At 23.1% G+C, this 21,720-nt stretch overlaps 1 protein-coding gene across 2 annotated transcripts in view; it reads left to right on the forward strand.

Moving 5' to 3' along the window:
* The first annotated feature begins 3,815 nt into the window (after positions 1-3,815).
* LOC112595620 (arrestin homolog) overlaps positions 3,816-21,720 on the forward strand; it is a 37,423-nt gene continuing 19,518 nt past the window's right edge. For both annotated transcript variants that reach the window (XR_003114730.1, XM_025340896.1), the window contains exons 1-5: positions 3,816-3,964; positions 8,298-8,491; positions 10,623-10,801; positions 11,600-11,741; positions 18,267-18,424. Coding sequence is in view for 1 of the 2 variants with exons in the window: in XM_025340896.1 (XP_025196681.1) it covers positions 3,856-3,964; positions 8,298-8,491; positions 10,623-10,801; positions 11,600-11,741; positions 18,267-18,424 (782 nt within the window). In the remaining variant the exon portion in view is untranslated. The remainder of the gene's footprint in view (positions 3,965-8,297; positions 8,492-10,622; positions 10,802-11,599; positions 11,742-18,266; positions 18,425-21,720) is intronic.

Raw genomic sequence — 21,720 nt, forward strand, 5'->3', positions numbered from 1 at the left:
TCTGTTCGAAAACGAATTTTAAATTTAATAAAGTCGTAAAGAATAACGATAATAATATAATTATCATTGAATAACATTTAAAGAGACAATATACTTTAATGATAAGTTTGTAAAAAATAGCAATATACAATATTATCCACTGGATTCACGTAAGGAGGATGGGAATATTTAACTTTAAAATTTAAACAAAATAAATTATAGGTTGGTACTGCCCATAATGAAGACGTGGCTTAGTGGCTTTCTTTGATCCATCCGAATCCGTGTGTGACAGTTGACTAGTAAAAAAATAGAAATCAATTGAACTAGTAGTTGATTTTTAATGATTATTAAACTAACGTACATATTTTATCAATTAAAAAAAAGGATTATAGGTAAGTACTTGTTTAAGTTAATTGTTTAGACAAATGATAAATCCAAAACTTAAAAAAATAATAATAAAAGTAAGCAAAAACAGTAAGATATATTTAACAAAAATCTACTGTATCTATATTATTTTTATACTTTTAAGATAATCATGGCTGTCCTATAAACTGTTGGTAAACCTACTAAATTTTACGAATAAAATAATAGTATTGTAACTGTTAACATTTAAGTTGAGCGACCTTTGTAAAATGCAAACTAATTATCTAATACTGCGTAATAGTTGCCATTGGCTATATTATACGATAGTAATTATGATTTATAGTAATATACTTAAATACCTGAATATCTAACCGTCCTTCCGGCATATGCTATGACTGACGATGGGGGAAACCCTTTATAGACGATAATATGGATTTAAAATATTGTATTTTTATAAACATAGGTTTTATTTTTCAGTTTTCAGTGTTATACACCATAGTCTAAAAATATATACTTGTATATTATTAAAAGAAATTAGTTTGATGCATGAACTACTCGGTTTACATTCGATTCTTCTATATTATAATATTATTATAATCGCATTATATGTATTTCCTTTTCCTGTTTATCATTAGGACGCTGACTTTTTTGTAAATACATCATTTTATTGAATGCAGTTTTCTTAATTCTGATTGAAAATAAGTACGTTTTATGACACCCTGAATTAAAAAGCATTTTTTTATTTTACATATTTTCACATAATTTAATATTATACATATTTTATTTTCTTATACGTAGGTATCTTTAAAATTTAAAAAAATATTGGCAGTAACTATTACTATTACAAAAAAAAAAAAAAAAAAATTCCCTTAAGTAGGTAGCTCCATTGGGCGCCCTCCTAAAACGCGCCTCTTCTGTGATATGTAAACCTTCATCATTAATATTTGTTGTGCAAAATTTTGTATAGTTGTATACAACTATCATTTAATTGTATCATTTAGCACATATTTCGCAAATTTCTATTTTTTAGTTAAAGTAATAAAAAAATTAGAAACTTCAAATCTAACAATTATTAAAAGTTTTTCGATTGTAGAAAACGCAACAAACAAAAATAAAGTTCAAGAAGGATCCGAGGTAATAATATAAATAAATTAAATTATTTACTCGCTAAAAATGTTAGTTAAAAAACATAAAAAATATTAGAGATATTCTTCTAAATAAAAATAAAAACACATCAATGAATATTGAATTATCACCATCTAAAATATGCTCCATTATCCTCGGCCTTCCTCGCAAAATTTAGATAAGTTCTGTGTTATTCAATTGTAAAAACGATTTTAAACAGAGACAGTTATCAGCACATATATCACTAAGAATATTTTATGATATGTTTTTTTAATATAGCTATTAAAATCATTTAATTTTATTTTATTATTATGATATATAGATATTTTTTTTTCGAAAATATTCTATTTATTATATTATTAATAGTATTTAATTATTATAATAATATATATATTCATACCACACTAATGTATATAAACTTTGTTAACTTAAAATCTAATAAGATATTTCTGTTAATACTGTAAAATAGTAAAAATAGATTGATAGTATAACATTTATATTGCAAATAGATAATATCTTAAAATAAAATAAAAATGTCATTACACTTAATAAAATTCATAATAATATAATTTACGTAAATGTTTTATATTCCCACAAATAATATTTTTTAAATATAATAGAATAATTAACATCGTTATTTATTTTTAAATAAATAATTTCGTTCAAATTTGAAAATGTTCTTAAAAATAATTTCCTTTTTATATTTAATAGATATTATGATTTAAAGACAAACTACTTATGAAAAATAATTTTTTTAATTCAGAAAAATAGAGTTCATTATATTACTAAGGTTATGAATATTTTATTTATTTATTTCATTATTAAAATAAAACTTTCTTAACATGATAATTTAAAATAAACGTCATTACGTTACAATTTGTTTGACATTATAATATAACAATAGATAAAAAATTATATTCCATATAAATCTATGCTATAAATAATATTTTTATTCATTCAAAATACAATACGATACTTAGATAGATAATTGACAAAAAAAACATCTAAAGAATATTATACATAGTATTTATTATTGTTGTTGTTATTTATGTAATATACCTCTATATTTTAAGAATCAAGAGTTGAAAAAATGTAATTTAAGTATATTTATTAATTGATTTATTCATTAACGTTTCGAAAATATAAATCAGATAGTTTATGGGTGTGTGTTTAGTTATTTTGATATAAATCTATTTTATTTTATCTTCTAAGACGGAGAGGAACATGCATTTTAAGACCATTGCATTAACATTTTTCAAAACACATACGCTAGTTTCTTGTTGTTTCTACGTAAATAACCATTAACCATTAAACCCGTCATCGCATTATCGCTAAATAGTATTTACTATTACTATACGAGTAAGTACTCGTATTTGTCGTTGTTACAATCCGAAATAAAATTACTAAATTGATAAGTTATATTTGGCCATATTGGAAAAAAAGATAATACATTGAATTTAGTTGTATAATATACCTAATAGTATTTAATAAACCAACAAAATAAAGATCTAATTTTGTTGATCGATAAATAGATACAATTGTTAATTTTATTTTATTTTCTGGGAATTAGTAGTATCCTTTATATACCCAATTAATATTTTTATTGTACATTTGTTATTTTTTTTAAATAAAAAAAACTATTTTGTTCTATTCAGTACCTATATTCAATATTAATTAATTTAATAATGATAAAACAATGAAATAAAAGTGAAATTTGAAATACCTACTTTTATTCATTTTATCATTTTCCAACATTCAAATCGTACAATACATTTGATTTTCTATAAATTTATTTGATTTCCACAATCAATGTTGGAACTTAAATTAATTTTGTATGATATTTGAAGTAGTATTACATTTTTGTGATGGTGTGAAATTTGACGGAATCTTTATAAGCCTCTTCAGAAGTATGTGAATTTAAGAGTTTATGAAATAATAACACATTTATTATAATATGTTTAATTAAATATTTATTTATTGTCAACTGCAGACGCGCAACTTTCACAATTTTATTCATATGCTAACAAAAACAAAGGCATACGTTTGCATTTTATGTGAAACACACTATATGCCATAAAATATCCTATATGCATATATATATATAATATGTAATTTGTATAATGTATATTATATATATTTAATGTCCAAAAACAGGGTTTCCTTTGACATTGAAAATTAAAACAGTGACGTACCTAGTTCAGTTTTAAATTTAATTTAATAACAACAATAGTAGTGTACATGGCTTAACAAGCTTAACCCGGCTGTACAGAGAAACCTTAAAACGTCATTTTAAGACACACCTGATCACATTTATTATTGAACCCATTAGTCGCGTTTTAGAAGTCATTCTTTCGTCTTGTGCACTTAGTTCCTCGAACATCAGTAATAATGGTCTTGAATTTTAACGTTTTCAAAAAATCTTCGCCTGATGGCAAAATAATTCTATACTTGAGCAAACGTAACATTGTTGACCATATAACATTCATCGACCCCGTCGGTACGTATATACACGTCTCGAAGATACTGAATAAAGAATGTTTCATCAAGCATTTCCAATTTCTTGTCATCCTTTAATAATTAATTTGTAATTTTTAAGTAATGAATAAATACCATAATATTAAATATGTAGGTATTAGTTACTTAGATTATTATTGTCAACTAAGTAGTATCTAATGGTGATACAAATTGATTTTATTAAAATGAAAATCTCTCTCTTTTTTTACTATAAAATTAAAAATTTCTAAGCAAATAAATTCAAATTCAAACGAATACTTAGATTAGGGTAGGTATATTATACTTTAGAATCTACTAAAAAAAAAATAAATAGTATTGAATAATGGTTGTAAATAAATTAAAAGATCAATAAATATTATTTTAGTATAGATGTATAGTGTCTACTTATTATATTAGGACATTTTCTATAAATTATTAAACGTTAATAGATTAATATTAATTACAATAATTTTTAAATTATTTAAGAACCGAATATCTTCTAAATCTATTATCTATATCACATATTCACAATTTTAAATTGAATTACCTAGAAAGACAGAGACTAATCGTTCGATTTTCAAATATCTAATTTACAATAAAAAAGATTGGTTATCGTTTGTAAAAAAATACGTTTTTATACCATGATCAACACTCTTTAGTTGGCTAAAAAAGCTGGGAACTTTAAAATATGGTCTTAAATTGAAATTCCAAAAATCGACATTTAAATGAGTTCAATATAAAAGATAAATTGAAGTGATTACGCTTAGTGAAGCATTCTATGTATGTACCTTCTATAATCTATTCAATAGATTCTATTGAGCTAACGAAATAATAAATTTATTGATACGCAGTAGCTAGTATTTAAAATTGAATAACTTTTAGTTAGAAAAAAAAATTGTAATTCACCAAACATAGTATTATATAATTTATAGTAAAACCTGATATGATTTTTTTTTCTTTTGATTTTATGCAAAGATAAATATCAACAAACGCGTAATTTTTTCATATAAATAGTTTTTTTTTTTTTTGAAGCAATTAATTACTCTTTGTATACACTATACATAAATAAAATATTTAAACAGAAAATGTTTAAAAACGTTAATTTATACTTATATCAACATGATTGTGAAATATTTTATAATCTTTTAAGTAATTCATCCATGACCAATTCATTACAAATTGTATAACTTTTTGTCAATAAAATAATTGTAAATTTAGGACATTTGGTTAATATTTATGTATAACTGGGTGTTTATTATTTAATACATTTTTATTTTCCTTACAATGCTTCAAGTACATAATATAGTCACTCGATTTTATTCATATTATACTTGCCAAGTGAACTGAAATTTAAAAGCATTCAATTTTAAAAGACCGTGAATAATTAATCTTATAAATTTGAAATGTACAGTATTATTATTGAATCTATCAATGTTATACATTTTTCTTTGTAATTACTTATTCATAAACTTATTAAACTATTACTAATAAGGTATGAATTAACTATTAACTATAAAAGATTTAACTTTTAGATTTGAACAAAATAATAAAACAATAGGTTTAAAAAATAATGTTTTTTGTACATTTACGTACACCTTTACCTACATTTTTTTTATCTTAAAAGAGTATAAGTAGGTATTTAATAATAATGGTAATTTATTTATCAAATGTTAGTACATAATAAATTTTCAATTATATTGAATTGTAGTATATTGAAGAAAAATTATTTTTATAATTTTTAAAATTTTTTTTAGGATTATATTTTATGATAATGATTCAGTTAAGACTATTCAATTAAGTTTTGAAAGTAACTAAATCCAAATTACATCTAAAAAAATCAATATTATAACTTAGTGTGAAATTTGCTAATTTTCATATGATTAAAATATGATTTGCAATTTTTTAACTCCTAATATTGGAATTTAGTTTAATAATTTTAATTTATATTTTGTTCCTTGTTATTTATTAATTAAGTAGTTTTAAATAATTTGATAAATATTGCAATTAAACAATTCTATATCATCAATACAAATAATGTATTATTTTGATATTACATTTGTATAATGTTCTAACAAAATTTTTTTATATGCATTCATTGATATACATAATATATACAGTATAATAAGTATTTTATTATTATGGGGATAGCATTTAAAAAACGGTTTAGGAATAAAAATCATTTCCTCCGCATTTTTACAACTATCTAAGTAAGCCATATAGGTTCGAGGAAAATATTTGATTTTTATAACTATTGATAATCTTTCAAATTAATAAATATAAATTTAAATATCATTGCATTGATATTTTATTTTATTGTTACACAATAAGCATCTTAATAAGCATTTTAATAAGCATCTACATAAAAAAAATAAATTAAAATTAAAATTACATAACTTCATAATACTTATTAAAAAAAACACATACACATATATTTAATAAACAGAATTAACTATAAAACACAAAATATATTTTTAATACTATAATGTTATTTAATTCATCCTTGTAAAACTAATTGGTACTAGGTTTAAAAATATCAAAATTGTGTTAACTTCATTCAAATTCTACTCTTTTAAAAATTTACTTAGATAACCAGTGATTGGCGGTGACCATAAACACTTAACTGCAATTAAGCCCACCTCCAGTTTACCCTGCTATTGAACAAAAAATATGTATTATATTATTACATAATTTATGACTATAAAGTAATTTCAGGATAAACAAAATTTAAATAATACAATTATCTAAATATATTTAAGATGTATACCATTTTTATTATCTATAAATACGAAATAAAATACCGAAAAACTTATTTAGATGATATTTATTAGATATTAATCAAATAATAATATAATAAAATAAAATAAGCAAATTAGAATACAATTAAAAATTCTAAAATTCGTGTAAAATTTTTCCAGTTTTTTCTTTAACAATTAACAACTTTTTTTTATAATTTTCATTTTTTCATTTAAACTTAAACAAATCTTAGAAGATATTGTTAGAACAAGTAAGACGAGACGAAAAACAGGAAAACTACGACTATATGGTGTGACAATAATAAGCACTGATGATATAGATTCAAGATAAAATATAGTTATCTATCGACACGTATTAATATTGCTGACCTTAATAATTATTTAATAACAAAATAAATGTAGATATCAAAAATATTTTTGTTCATTTTATGGTATGTTTTTCCGTTTGTTAAGGGTATATATGATTTACGGGACCAAAAAAAGCTTTCCGTTTTACGTTAGACAGGTTCTGTTTTATCAAGGGTCCGTATAAGAACTATAAGACAGGTTTTACTAATAGTAGCTGTGTAACTATACGCGTACATTGTAACCTATATGTATTATCCATGGTCCGTTTTTTTATTTAATACCTATCAATATATATATATATCAGAGAGTAAATTATGATAAATATCCATTATTTAATAATTCATGTTTAATAAATATTTATGTATTATAGTTCTTAATAGTTGTACATAATATTTTATTTATCGGTACTGCTATACAACAAATAAATTATGATAAATATGTACATATTTATAGCCAATAATGTTATTTAAGTAGGTTTATTATAAAAAACAAAAAATAGTTATTGATAATATATATTACCTAAGAACATGATAAAAACGCATTCTAAACTTAACTCTATAACTACAAAAGTGTAGAATACCGTGTAACTTAAATTTATATTTTAGTTTATAGGATATTGTAAACAATAACTAATATATTATTTAATCATACAAGAAAATTTTTAATTAAATTGTAAATAAAAATAATAATTAAAAACTACGGTAAATATTAAGTTGATAATAAATTAATTTTAATTACATTCAAAATTAGTTTTTATAGATATATAAAGTTGATTATTTGTTTCTAATTGTAGTTGTATCATTGTTTTTAACCACAAGATTATCTTAATCATAATTATTTCTTAAAATATAATATTATAGGGAGGTGGGCCTATGTAGGTGGACCTATCCTAGTAGGATATTTTATTAAAATAAAAAATCTAATTTCATATATTATATTATATTATTTATTGAAATGTATTTTTTTTAAATCTACATGGACAAATTTTTTTTTTTTAATTGACGATAAAATATTATTATGGAATTCAAAAAATTTAAAATATTTTAGTGCATAATCGTAGAATGTTCAAACTTAGATTTATTCATTTTATTTTTATTGAATAAATATTTAAATTTAATATCTAATACTATTTAAACGGGCTTAATATTCAAATATTAAAATATAAATAAATATACATATATTTTGTATTATATATATATATATAGGTACCTACTATATACAATAGAATTTTTCTAGATGGCGTTGTCATGTTGGACAATTCTTATTTGAAAAGCGGAAAAATTTTTGGTCAAATAGTATGCAGCTTTCGGTATGGTCGGAAAGAGGATGAAGTGATGGGATTGCGTTTTCAAAAAGACATGTATTTGGCATCGGCACAAATATATCCTCCTCTTGATACAGACAACCCAGTCAAGTTAACTAAAATTCAGGTAAATTTATTTCCATTGGAAAATAAGTTGTTTTCAATGACATAGAATAGAATATATTATTTTAGAATAAAATGTATTCATTTTTCCTGTTAATTGTATATTTTATGTATACCTACCTATTTTGGTATCGATAGAAAGTTATCTTTTAAGAGGATGTTTGCAACACACTGTTTGTTTTCTCTCTCTGATCTATCAGTAACATAGATAAAACGCATTTACGCAGAATAATTTTTTTGATGTTTTTGAGTAACCATAAAGTAAAAACATATATTACAAAAATTATAGATAATAATATTTTTGAGGCTTTACTAAATCGTTTTCATAATTTATTATTAATTAACTTAGTATTCAACTTTCAAAAAAAAAAAAAAATTATAAATTTAAAAAATGATGTTTCAAATTGTTTTGAGACAATATTTAGACAAATCGATGTGTCATACCTTCAACAATATTATTTTCTATTATTATTGTTATGGATGATTTTACTCTAAAATTACTCAAAAACATAAAAAAAAAAAAATGATTTTGCGTAAATTTGTTTTGTCTATGTTACGTGTGGGCCAGAGGGAGAAAACAAACAGTGCGCTGACATCCTTTTAATATTATTAATATGAACGTTTTTTGTATTAGATACGAATCATAGTCAAAGTCAATTGGTTTTAATATCTTTTAAAAATATCACATTAACATAATATTTATTAAAGATAATATTCAGTATCTACATATGATGTTTTTTTTCCGTTACCGACCATAAGTCATTAGTTCTGTAATTTTTTATAAATACGTATTAATTATTATTCAATATTTAGAAATACATTTCAAAATATATAATATGGTTGTTTTTTAGTTAATTTTCAATCAATTGTTTGTCAGAATTAAATATCAATACACAAAATATTAATTACACCAATGGAGGGTATCAAATTAAAATAACTAAACATAATTAAAATAAATTTTTACGTGAAAAAATATCATATATTTTAAATAGTTAGAAATTCGTTAAAAAAATTATTTTTATACCTAATATTTAAAAATGTAATATAAGATTATTTATTAGTTATTAAACCTATAAAGAAAAAAAAATTACCAGAAAGGCCAAATTAATTTTCAATGAGCATTTCAAGTTAAAATATTTACGACATCTGATATTCACCTATAAAATAAATAACTCTCCTCAAACAGTTTTCGATATTTTATTGTATTTCAAGAAAAAAATAACAGTATATAATATTTGAAATTTTTACCAAATTTTTATATCATTTTCATCATATGATCAAATTTTCAAATTTTTATAACTCTTTTTAAGTTATTTATAGACATGAGAATTTTTCAATTTTCTTAGTTTTTTTTACTATAAATGTCGATTAAAAATTATTTGCTGGATAGAAATGCTTGAAAATTTAATAGAAGATCCAAAAAAACATATTTTTATAACTGAATTAAATTTTTAATAATGTTTATAAGCACAATTTTTTTTATATGCATTTGAGGTTAACATTTTGAAAAATTGCAAAAAAAATTAGAAACTATTTTATGCCTAATTCATAAAAACTTTTATTTTTATATTTAAGTTTGAAAATTTATCATAAGATTCTTCATAAATAGTTCTTATTAGAACCATAAAGTCTAAAAAAAATATACAAAGACAATTATTTTATAATAATAACTATAAGAAAAAAACATTATCGATTAGTGGCTAATAGATCGTTTTTGCTCAGAATCGTTTTTCGTTTACAATAAAATTATGTTCAGTAGAGCGGTACTCAATTTTTTTTACCATCTCTAATATTTTTTATCACTTACTTCATAAAAAGTGTTCAAGGCATTCTTCTCCCATCATGTTTGCTTCAACTTTTCGCTCTATTCTCGTAGTTTTCCAAAAACTATTCCTTACTATTTACAATCCATATTTTTCTCCTCAATTTCAATGTATTCCATATTGATTTATTTGATTTTATTTTACATTTTTTTTTTACCTATTTTGTCTATGAAGTTTTTAACGTTCTTGATCCACACTTACCTACATTTTTTATAATAATTATAATATCTAATAAATGTCTTAACACAATTTTTATGTAGTATTATTTCGTACAAAATGGATATATGACTGATTTTTATTGATTTTTCGTAGGAGTGTTTAGTGTCTAAATTAGGGAGTAACGTCATGCCGTTCCGTTTCAAAATTCCAGAGAATGCACCGGCGTCGGTCATTTTGCAAGATGGAACATCGAATTTAGCCGATGCGTGTGGTGTCCAGTACTATGTAAAAATCTTCGCTGGCGAATCTGAAACTGATCATAACCGTTCAAAGTAATCTAAATTATTAAGTTAAAATCTTTTATTAGTTTTTTTCATATTTTATATATGCTATTTATATTATATTTTATTATTATTAACGATTATGTACCTACCAAATATAAAATATAAAATTAATTTAAAATTAATAGTAAAATAAGTACATACCTTAAAAATAATTATTTGTATTCTTTTACATTTTAAAATTAAGTTTGGATTATGATTAAAATCTAAAAGTGTATAAAGTCTTGTCTTCTTCAATTCATTAGTACAGTACAAATATCAATTAAATAAAAACTACGATATTCCTATGTGATTGAACTATTAAATTGTAAAATTCGATAGAAATACAATTCTAGTAGCTGTACGTACTGTAAGATTATTAATAAAAAATTATTTTTTCCCTAAATACTTCAAATTAATACAATATACATTTTATATTATTAAAATATTATTAATGTATTTCTTACAACAGATAAACTTATCAAAATAGAATATTGAAAAGTTTTTAATACAAACTTATATATTGCACGTTACTTAGATTATGGAGGTTATATATATAATTTAAATAATAATTATGAATAAGTACAAAGAGAGCGTAGAGATTTGGTACTACAGTCGTAAATAATAATGATAATAATATAATACGCAGTGTTAAATAAACGTTGACGGAAAACATGTCGGCGTAAGATATTTATTTTGATACGCGACTGTTTATTTCATTAACGACCTTCATCAATTTAAATGAGGTTAAAACGTGTTGGAGATACAGTTGCGGTTTTATTTATTTATTTTTTTTTTTGTACTATATAGGAGTTTTGTGGCGATGCGTATTCGTAAAATCCAGTTTGCTCCGATCATGCGTCCCTTAAGTAGACATCCTTGCACAATCGTTCGCAAAGACTTCATGTTTAGTCCCGGCCAACTGGAATTGGAAGCTGTACTCGATAAACAGGTATACGTGCACATGCCGTTAGATTTACTATTACAATAATAACAATGTTTAATTATATGTATGTAATAACTAAATCACGTGCAAGTACACGTGGATAGCAATTATGTAATATAATATTATTATTTATTACGAATGAATTCAGCGTTTGCGTGTGTGCGCTGGCGTAGTGGATACACGGTCGTGTATAAGCGGTAACGCGCAGAGAGGATGTCAGGTTTTTTTTAGTGTGATTTTAAGAATAAAATTCTACTTTATAAAATATTACGTCTTCAGAATTATTATAATATACATTTCTCCAAGTTTAGAAAAATTAATAAACCTATTAGTTATTGTCACTTGGACACTTGCAGGTCTTCATCTCCATGCGGCTTAATTTATGAAATAATTATGTCTGATATTATTTTCTAATATTCCGTGTCTCACTTCAATAAAACGTAAACCCATGAACTAGTTTGACTATATATTAGGCAGGTGTCAAATGTATCTTTTTATTGAGTATAGGTCATTATAACAATTGATTAGTACAATTTAAAATCGATTTATATACCTGTATTCATAAACCATTATAATTTTTAATTGAAAAAATAATTATGAATGAAAGATGAGGGGGTCCAGCATTTATTTCTTAGGGTAGTTGTTAATGGTTTATTAGATACTTTAATTATTTAAGTTCATAGAATACATAAATAAGTCTTAAAATTATATATTCAATATAGGTATAGAAAATACAAAAAAAAGTATAATGGTGAAAAATTGCAAGTCTCTGTGATTTATATTTTATAGTTACAATAAATAACTAAATGGTTAGATAAAAAATCTTTTTTTTATTTTTTTATTTTAACTTTAAATAATATATGATTTCATCAAAATTTAAACTTTAAAAGCGTATTAAAGTTATTGGTAGGGTATCGCTCTGCTATACATCAGATATCTAGTGAGTCTCTATAATGGGTGTACCTACCTATTAATTTGAATTCATTGACCTATCATTGAATATGAAAAATAATTCTGAGGGGAGACAGTTTATCAACTTATAGTCATTGAGTGTATTTCATGATATGTTTTTTTTTTTTAAATAGCTATTAAAATAATTTATTTTATTTTTGGTATTATAGTATACTGCATTCACGTTTAGAAGTGAATCGGGCGGGCGACTTTTGCGCATGGGCGTGGTATTATTTTGCGTCATTATTACTGGTGGTTGATTTAGAAAGGAAAACAGTTATGTACGGGGTGAGTGGTGGCCTACACGCCACCAATAAAAACTGGTCACCACTCGGTCACTTTTAAAAATGGTGTATAATTTGATACAATTTTTTCCAAAAATATTATATTTATTATACTATTAGTTTATAATTATAAATAATATTTATTATTTATATCTTATCAGTTATTACATTGACTTATATACCTCAAAATATAATTATATATTTCTATAAATATCATAAAATAATAAAAATAGATTAAAAATGTCATTGTTTATAGTAAAATTCATAATAATATAATATAATACGTAAACATTTTATGTTCACTCGAATAATATTTTTAAATTATAACAAAATAATTAACATTGATATTTATCTTTAAATAAATAATACCATTCAAATATCATTATAATGATAATTTTCATTATAAATTTATTAGTTTTTAGGGTTTCAGTCACAACTACTCATAAAAAATCATGTATCCAGTTTTGAAAATTTAGATACAAAAAGAAAAGTTACTATGAATTTTTAACTATACAATAGTTAACATTTTTATTTATTTGACGATTTTGGCGAATTACGTCAAATTATAACTTTAAATACGCATAAAAAAAATTGAGCCTATGTAATTTTAATACTTTAATATTGCTTATGTGTGGAGATCTCATGTTATATTTTCAAGAATTTTGATCCAGTGATCAAAACTTATTGAAATGTATAGAAAGAACTAAAAAAAATCGAAAATATGTCATGTTTATAAATAACTCAAAAAAAAATTTAAACATTTTAAAAATTTTATTAAATAATAAAAATTATATTATAAAAATTTGGAGCAAATTTTATAAAATGGACATGTTTAATTTTAATTAAATGATCAATAATATATCATTGTACCTATACGAAATTGATTCTTGTCGAAGACGGCCTCATTCTATTTCACTAGGTAAATTATTTATTGACATATTTTTTGATAAAGCCTTAAAAGTAATTAATTTTACTATTAGTATTATTATATGTTTATATATCTTTTTTAATACATTAAATATATTATAACAATATATATTTATACCATATTATATTACTGTTATTAACTTTTGAGTTAATAACATTTTTCTGTAAATACCAAAACATAGTGTGAAAAGGTTTATAGCATAAGTATAAATAATAACTTAAAATTAATCAACATATTTTAAAAATTCCATTGCGTATAGTAAATTCATAATATATGTAAAAGTACTAATAAAAATAATTAAACCGTCGATAAATTATATAAATTCATACAATGAATTTAATATTTCTTCAAATATTTATATAAAATAATTGTTTGTATATATATTTAGACTTTTTAGGTCCAGTATGAACTACTAATGAGAAATATTGTATTACATTTTCAAACTTAAGCTATAAAAATTAAAGATTTAATAAATTGTTTACAACAAAATACTTGTATACCTAGTTAAAATTTTAGTGATTTTTAGAAATTTAATAGAAATTTAAACTTTAAATGCTTATAAAAAATATTTAAACAATACATTTTCTATGTTTTTTAATTAGAGAAAGAAACAATTTATTAGAAACCTTAATTTAAATTTTCAAGCATTATAACCCATTCATCACTGTTTTATCAGTATTTATGAAAAAAAAAAACATAGAAAATAATTGTAAACATATAACTATACCTGGTGAAAAATTCAAGTTTCTATGGCTATTTGTTTTTAAATTATTACAAAATTAAAATATCAATATGGTTAAAAATTCCCGCTGTTTTTTAATTTTTTTTTTCTTGATTATTTAAAAAAATACTGGGATTTCACTTTTGACTCTCCAAAGTATCAACTTAAACCTATTTACTATCAAAAATCAGTCCTTTAGTTAAATATCAAAGCATCTTTATTGCTCCAAAAGATGATGATAGACAAATTAAAAAAAAAAAAAACATTTATGATTAAATGTTAATAGTGTTAATACGCATTCATCACTCCGCTTAAAATCTGTAAGTCACAGATATAAAACATATACATAAACTCAATGTTTTTAAATTTCTGTAATAAATAGTAAATATTTTTTGGGATCTTTTATTAAATTTTCAAACCTCAAGCATAAAATTAAAATTTGCATACATTTTCCAAATTTAATATATGAATTAATCAATACATTTCACACATGTTTTGATATTTTATGATAATTTTTGAAATATTTGAAACATCTTGCATTTTTCCTAAAAAATTTAGAAATACATTTAATTCTTTGTAAAAAATGTATTTAAACTATAAACACACGTTTATATTGTGTTGACAATAAGTAAAAACAATGTTTATTATAACGACGACTTTATCTAAGTATAATTTAACATGAACATCTAACATCGTTGCCGCACATATCACTTCATAAACTCATATACCAATCGAAACGATATTATTCACACTATCATTATTTTCGTTTTTTCTTTATCAAATTTGTGCGGTTATTGGTTATTTATTGTTAATTTTTCCAAACTTCCAAGATCATTTAATAACAAAACAGTTACGTAATAGGCACTTAATAATTTCCAAATGAATAGATTAAAAGCGATGGAAAAATTCTTAATTGAACGTCATGTTATGAAACCATCTCATAAGAATAAGCTGATTTTACACCTTCTGGTACAGTTAAAAATAAGTAGATATGCCCTAAATACGTCAGTTAAAGTTAAACGTTAGTTAATTTCGGCGATTGTAAACTGCGCCCAGTATACAGATAAATCTAAAATAACATATGTAAACTACGCCCGGGTAAAATGTTAAAAATCAATAGCTATATCTTATGATTTTCAAAAGTAAAATAATTGCAAAATATATTACAAATAATAACACATTATAGTTACATATTCATCAATAAGAGTTTTACCACTATTATATTAATTAATTAAATTTTGTAACTTTTCGCGTTTTTTATTCGATAACGTGGTATTTCTAGACGAAAATAAAATTACTGTGATATAATTGAAAAAGTGCACAATCATAGAACGTTAAAATATTTAATAAATCAAAAATCTTGTATATTTTACAAACTGAACACAGTTTAAATTGTTGGGAGCAATTTACATAACACCTTTTTAACATAGATAAAATTTCGGGCGCAGTTTACATATGCCCGTTAATTTAGCCAATAAAAAAACATTTTTAAACCAAATCGTTATTATTTTAATTTTTAAATATATTTGAGAACATTTAATTTTCATTGTTTTAATGTTATATATATATATATATATATATATATATATATATATATATATATATTTAGATTCTGAGTGGAGCGATGGATGTATATTGATTTTACATTGATTTGTTTTTTTTTCATTTTTTGTTATTTACAGAGTACACACAATAAGTAGTCGAATCTATTTTTCAAATTAAAAATTTCTAATACTAGTTTTTAACTTAATATTGTTTTTTATTTTGTTGTAATTCAAAAAAAAATATATATTTATATCTAAAGATATTTGAAATTTTCACCAAGTGTTCGTATTATTATATTCTGTACATGGTATAATTTTTAAAATAATTTGACTTTTTTTGAACTAAATATAAACAATTTAAATTTTAAATTTATCTTTTTATAAATGTTAAATATAATATTCAATTGGTCAAAATTCTAGAAAATTGAATCCAAGATCCTATACAATTTATTCTTTTATTTTTATAAAACTATTAAAAATACAGACACAATTTATTTTTTTTTTTTATATGAATTAGAAGTTCAAATTTTTACATTTTTTTTTTAAAAAACTATAATTATTTTATAGTAAAAATTTATAAAATCTTTCATTTTTACAACTATGGTTTGAAAATATAACTAATATTCCTTATACCTAATTATTTCATATTAAAATTTTTTTTTAAATATACACAATTATTTGTTATAGACATTTACAGAAGTTTTAATTTGAACAAAATTATCTCATTTACAGTTAAAAGGAATTCTCGGAAAGAAAAAAAAAAAAATTTGTACCACCGGTGGATGTACTTTTTAATTGGTGATAAATATAGTAAAATCAAAATATTTTAAATATAGCTTTTAAGTTTATTAAAGGATATTATAAGGAGAGGAGATTAATGCACTTGAGAATCACTGTTGGTGCATAATATAATAACGTGGATATTTTACTTTGAGTAGTGAGCACGTTCTCGCCCTTTAACAATACATTCTATAAAATACGCGTATAGCCCGATAGCCATATAGATCGTATTGGTGCTGCAGTATACATGGAACGGCGGCACAAATTTAAATAATAAAATGCGCGTACACAAAATAGTACCTAAAAATAATAATAATAATATGCATGCGTATACAATAAACAACCAAACATAGATACGTACTTCATCATTAAAATATTGCATTAGATATACATCCGCACGGGAAAACGTATTATTATTACGTTACTATATTATGTTATTGTCGTTCGACGTTAGGCACTTCTGCAGTGTAAGAGAAAACTCGAACAAACAGCTATTAACGTTAGCTAATAATTGGTTCATTGTGCGAGTTCAGGTATTATAGCTGTTCTGTCGTCGGCAGCTACATTATAATTTTATGATGATGACAATCATTAGGCACTGTATGTTGTTGCTGGCATCGTTGTTGTTTTCTTCATTGCTGTTGTTGCTGTAACAATATAGTCGCCATTGTATATATAGATTAGGTTGATATATAGGTTACATATTATTTTAATATCCGAGGTTTAAGATTTTCACTCACCATTCAATTACTGAGTATAATTTGCAGTTTTTATAAGAGTTAAAAATGTTGACAATTCATTAAACACAGGGCTTACCGGAAAAAAGTTTTTTTTTTTTTTTAATATTTTAGAATATTATTTTAAGGATTAGGAAATATTTCGTATCCTAAGAATATCTTGAAATATTTTGTATGTTATGAGATAAAAATGAAATAATAATATTTTAATTTCCAATTTTCATCATTATTGTAATTTTAATGTTGAGACTTACAGATATACTTTTCATTATACCCAAAAAATTATTATTCAAATATCACTGAAAATTATTTTATGTTAAGGTAGAAATATGACAATTTAAACTGAAGTTTAGATTCTAAACATAGTTAATCAAGTACTGGTAATAAAAGACACACATTTATTTTTTTAATATTATAATAGGCACTTATGTATTTGTCATTACTCATTACTTATCAGTTATCAGTGTTAATAAATAAAAAATTATAATACAGAAATTAGATTCGTTCAATCGCGCCTAAATAAATAATGTATAACATAACAATTATTATTATTTTATATTTATATGTTTATTGCGTTTTAATTCAGGTTTACACACATGGCGAAAACATTCAAGTGACGATATGTATCCGAAACAATAGCAACAAAATGGTGAAAAAAATCAAAGTGCTAGTGCAGCAGATCGTGGATATTGTTATTTTCCAAAACGGACAGTGTAGAACCACTTTAGCCTCCGTCGAAACTCAGTGAGTGAACTCTTATTTATTAGTTTATAACTAAAGTAACGATATAAGCACTATAGACCAGCGGTTCCCAAACTTTTATGAACGCGGTGCCCTTTTAGGGGCACCATGTTAGCCACGGTGCCCTGCTGTATATAACATGAAAGATAGAACAAAAAAAGTACTCATTGAGAACCAATGAAACGTAGACCACGGTGCCCCTAGAAAGTGCTGGCGGTGCCCCTAGGGCACCGCGGTGCACAGTTTGGGAACCGCTGCTATAGACTATTGCTGAGTTGCATAAAAATAATTTATTAATTAAATGATTCACTAAAATTTAAAATACTAATCATGGGACGCTAAGTTATGTTAAAGGAACCGTTATTGGATCACTATTGATGCTCATTAAAATTATAATGATTGCTTAAGGAACACAGCGTAAAAGTCAATAGTCATATTATTTTATTTTTAAATATACATTTTATGAATAATGTTAAGTACGTAATAAGTAAATATAATAAAAATTATTTTACTTCTGTGCCTAAAGGATATGAATAAAAAAAATACCATAATTTTTATTTACAAAAGCATATATAGATTAAAAGTCATTTATAAACATAATTTTATTAGTAAGCCATAAATTAAATTCTAATATCATATGTATATTATTTTAATGACACACTGTTTAAATAGTTTAACATTTTTTTTTGTCTACTGTTGTTATATAAATCACAAATAAGAGCCACTATATTAAGAAAGACATCAATTATATTACAAGTTATACTGTTTAATATTATTTATAATTTTATAACTCTGTTGTTTCTTGTAATATGGCATTGTGTGACGTTCGTATCACTGATCACAAAACACAATTCTTTTGATTTCCGCATTGAGTCGTTTATATTTTATGTTTATATTTCTCAACACATAAATAAATCGTATTTATTTTGTCGGGTAAAACATAAAGGATTTGGAGCAGAATTCTTTCATTTTTTTTTTTATTGGCCACTTTAGATATGTCTGGTTTACAATAAAAAATATAATTTCCATTGTATGCGTATGCAATGCGATTTACGGACAAACTTTATGATATCATTTATTAGTTCGATATTGTTGTGATAAAGAACGACTTATAAATAACAACCGTAAAAAGTAGCCTATATTATGATGGTTTTATCTCAATGTAGGTAATATTAAAGATATATGATAAATGAATGGCCCTCGCACATAATCAACATTGGAGTAACGATCTGCAGTTTATCACAAATAGAACCTATGTTTATTATTGTTTAGTTTATATTTTGAATAATACGTTTTGTGTTGTGTAAAATAGTACATTTTATTTTCATACGTCAACTTTTTAAAGCATTGTACAATAATCGAGTAATATAATATGATAGGTACATGATAACCTATACATAATATTGTTAACCTTAATAATTAAAACTTATTATATAGTTATTATTATATTTGTTTTACTATATAGGTAAGTAATAATTAAAATATGTTTCAAGGTATAGTTAATTATTATCAATTTCATGGTAAAAATATTGAAGAAATATTCAAATTTTAATACTTATCGTAGTAATAAGAATATTTTTTATACAAATTATACCTGATTGTTTTGTATTATACTTATAATTTAATATAGTTGAAACACAAAAAATGAATAGTATAAATGATAAATATTAAATATGAAAAATATTTTATAAATAAATACATTGTATCAACTTACTGTAGTATTAAAAGAAAAATAGATGACTTTAATAGCTTAAAAAAAAAAACATCAGTTGGTGATATAAGTTAATTGATCGTTTCCACTCAAAATCGTTTTTCGTATACAATAATACATATCACTGAATTTAAATTTAACAGACATATAAAAGTGACATATTCGACATTAATAATGTACAACAAAGCGATATCCACTGACTTACCCTTTTTAAATTCCTTTTAGGTTATTTAATATGGTCTTAATGATAATTTTTAAAATATAAGTAATACAAATACTCGAAAATGATTTAATAATATATTATATTATGCATCAAATTTATAAGTTTAACTTTTTTTCTCTTTTTTTTTTTATAGATCTATAATTGATTGATTTACAAAAATTCGTATACTGAAACAGTAAAACGTTCTTCATTCAGATAGCATAAAGTCAAGAAACGAATTGTGTAGTCACATCAGCTTTGAAATTAAACCCTTAACTTTTAAGGCTTATAAATGCCAAAAAAGGATAGGCATATGTTGGTAATCCGAGTACACTATAGAGCTAGGGAGGATTACTTGAAAAATAATATACTGACTTTTCAACAGTCTTTATTACATCCACACTAGTCGAGTTATAATAATTGAATAGATTTTTATTGACATTTTTGAAATACTTCTTTTATTATATATTTGCTTTTATTGTTTTTATTTGTCAAGAAAGCATTTATTAAACATCGCGGCAATAGATAGTGTTTATATATTTTCTATAGGTATAAACGCGTTATGTGTAGTATTATGTTAATACAATAAAATGCTTATAGATTTGAAAAACAGCTATTAATATATCAAAACACAATAGACATAAATCCTAAAGCATTATATCGATGTAAAATAATAAAATGTTAAAATACATAGATAGTAGGTATATATGACAACATGAGTAAGTATTGGAAATGAATTCTTCGTAAGTTTAAAAGATTAATTTCCGTATTATATACTTACAAATTTTATGATTTGGCAATATTTTTTGAAAAAATGTCTACTTTATGTACATAATAATATTATAAATAAACTTTTTACCTACTATATAATGATATTATATTAATTAAAATTAAATGAACATATAAATAGACATAATATTTTAAGGTCTAATATACACATTCTTCTCAATTCCTCATATTCCCTATATTATACCTAAACAGCAAAACAAATATAAAGAAGACAATTTGTTTAAAATAGTTAAATCATATCAGTAAATAACTTTTGTGAGTATCAATAATATCAATATCAAACATAAAACATTTAAATATTTTAATATCATTATCGTTGACACTACATACATGCTTACGTCAACCTATAATAAATTGTATTATTAAATATGATAGAAGTGATATAACGGTGTACCCTGTTTATAATACATCTACCAACTTGTTTTAATGAATTTTTGCCTAATCAGGAAGCCAAATTGCTCGATAAATACCACTAGTAAAGCATCAGTGAAGTGTCATTCTGAAATACAGTATCCTGTATACCTATTCAATAATTCAGTATTGTGTTACCAATAAATCATATTAATAAATGATAATTGTCAGTTACTTTAACGACCA

This window comes from Melanaphis sacchari, unplaced genomic scaffold (genome assembly GCF_002803265.2).
Source record: "Melanaphis sacchari strain LSU unplaced genomic scaffold, SCAv2.0 Contig28_pilon_pilon, whole genome shotgun sequence".
Taxonomy (NCBI): Eukaryota; Metazoa; Arthropoda; class Insecta; order Hemiptera; family Aphididae; genus Melanaphis; species Melanaphis sacchari.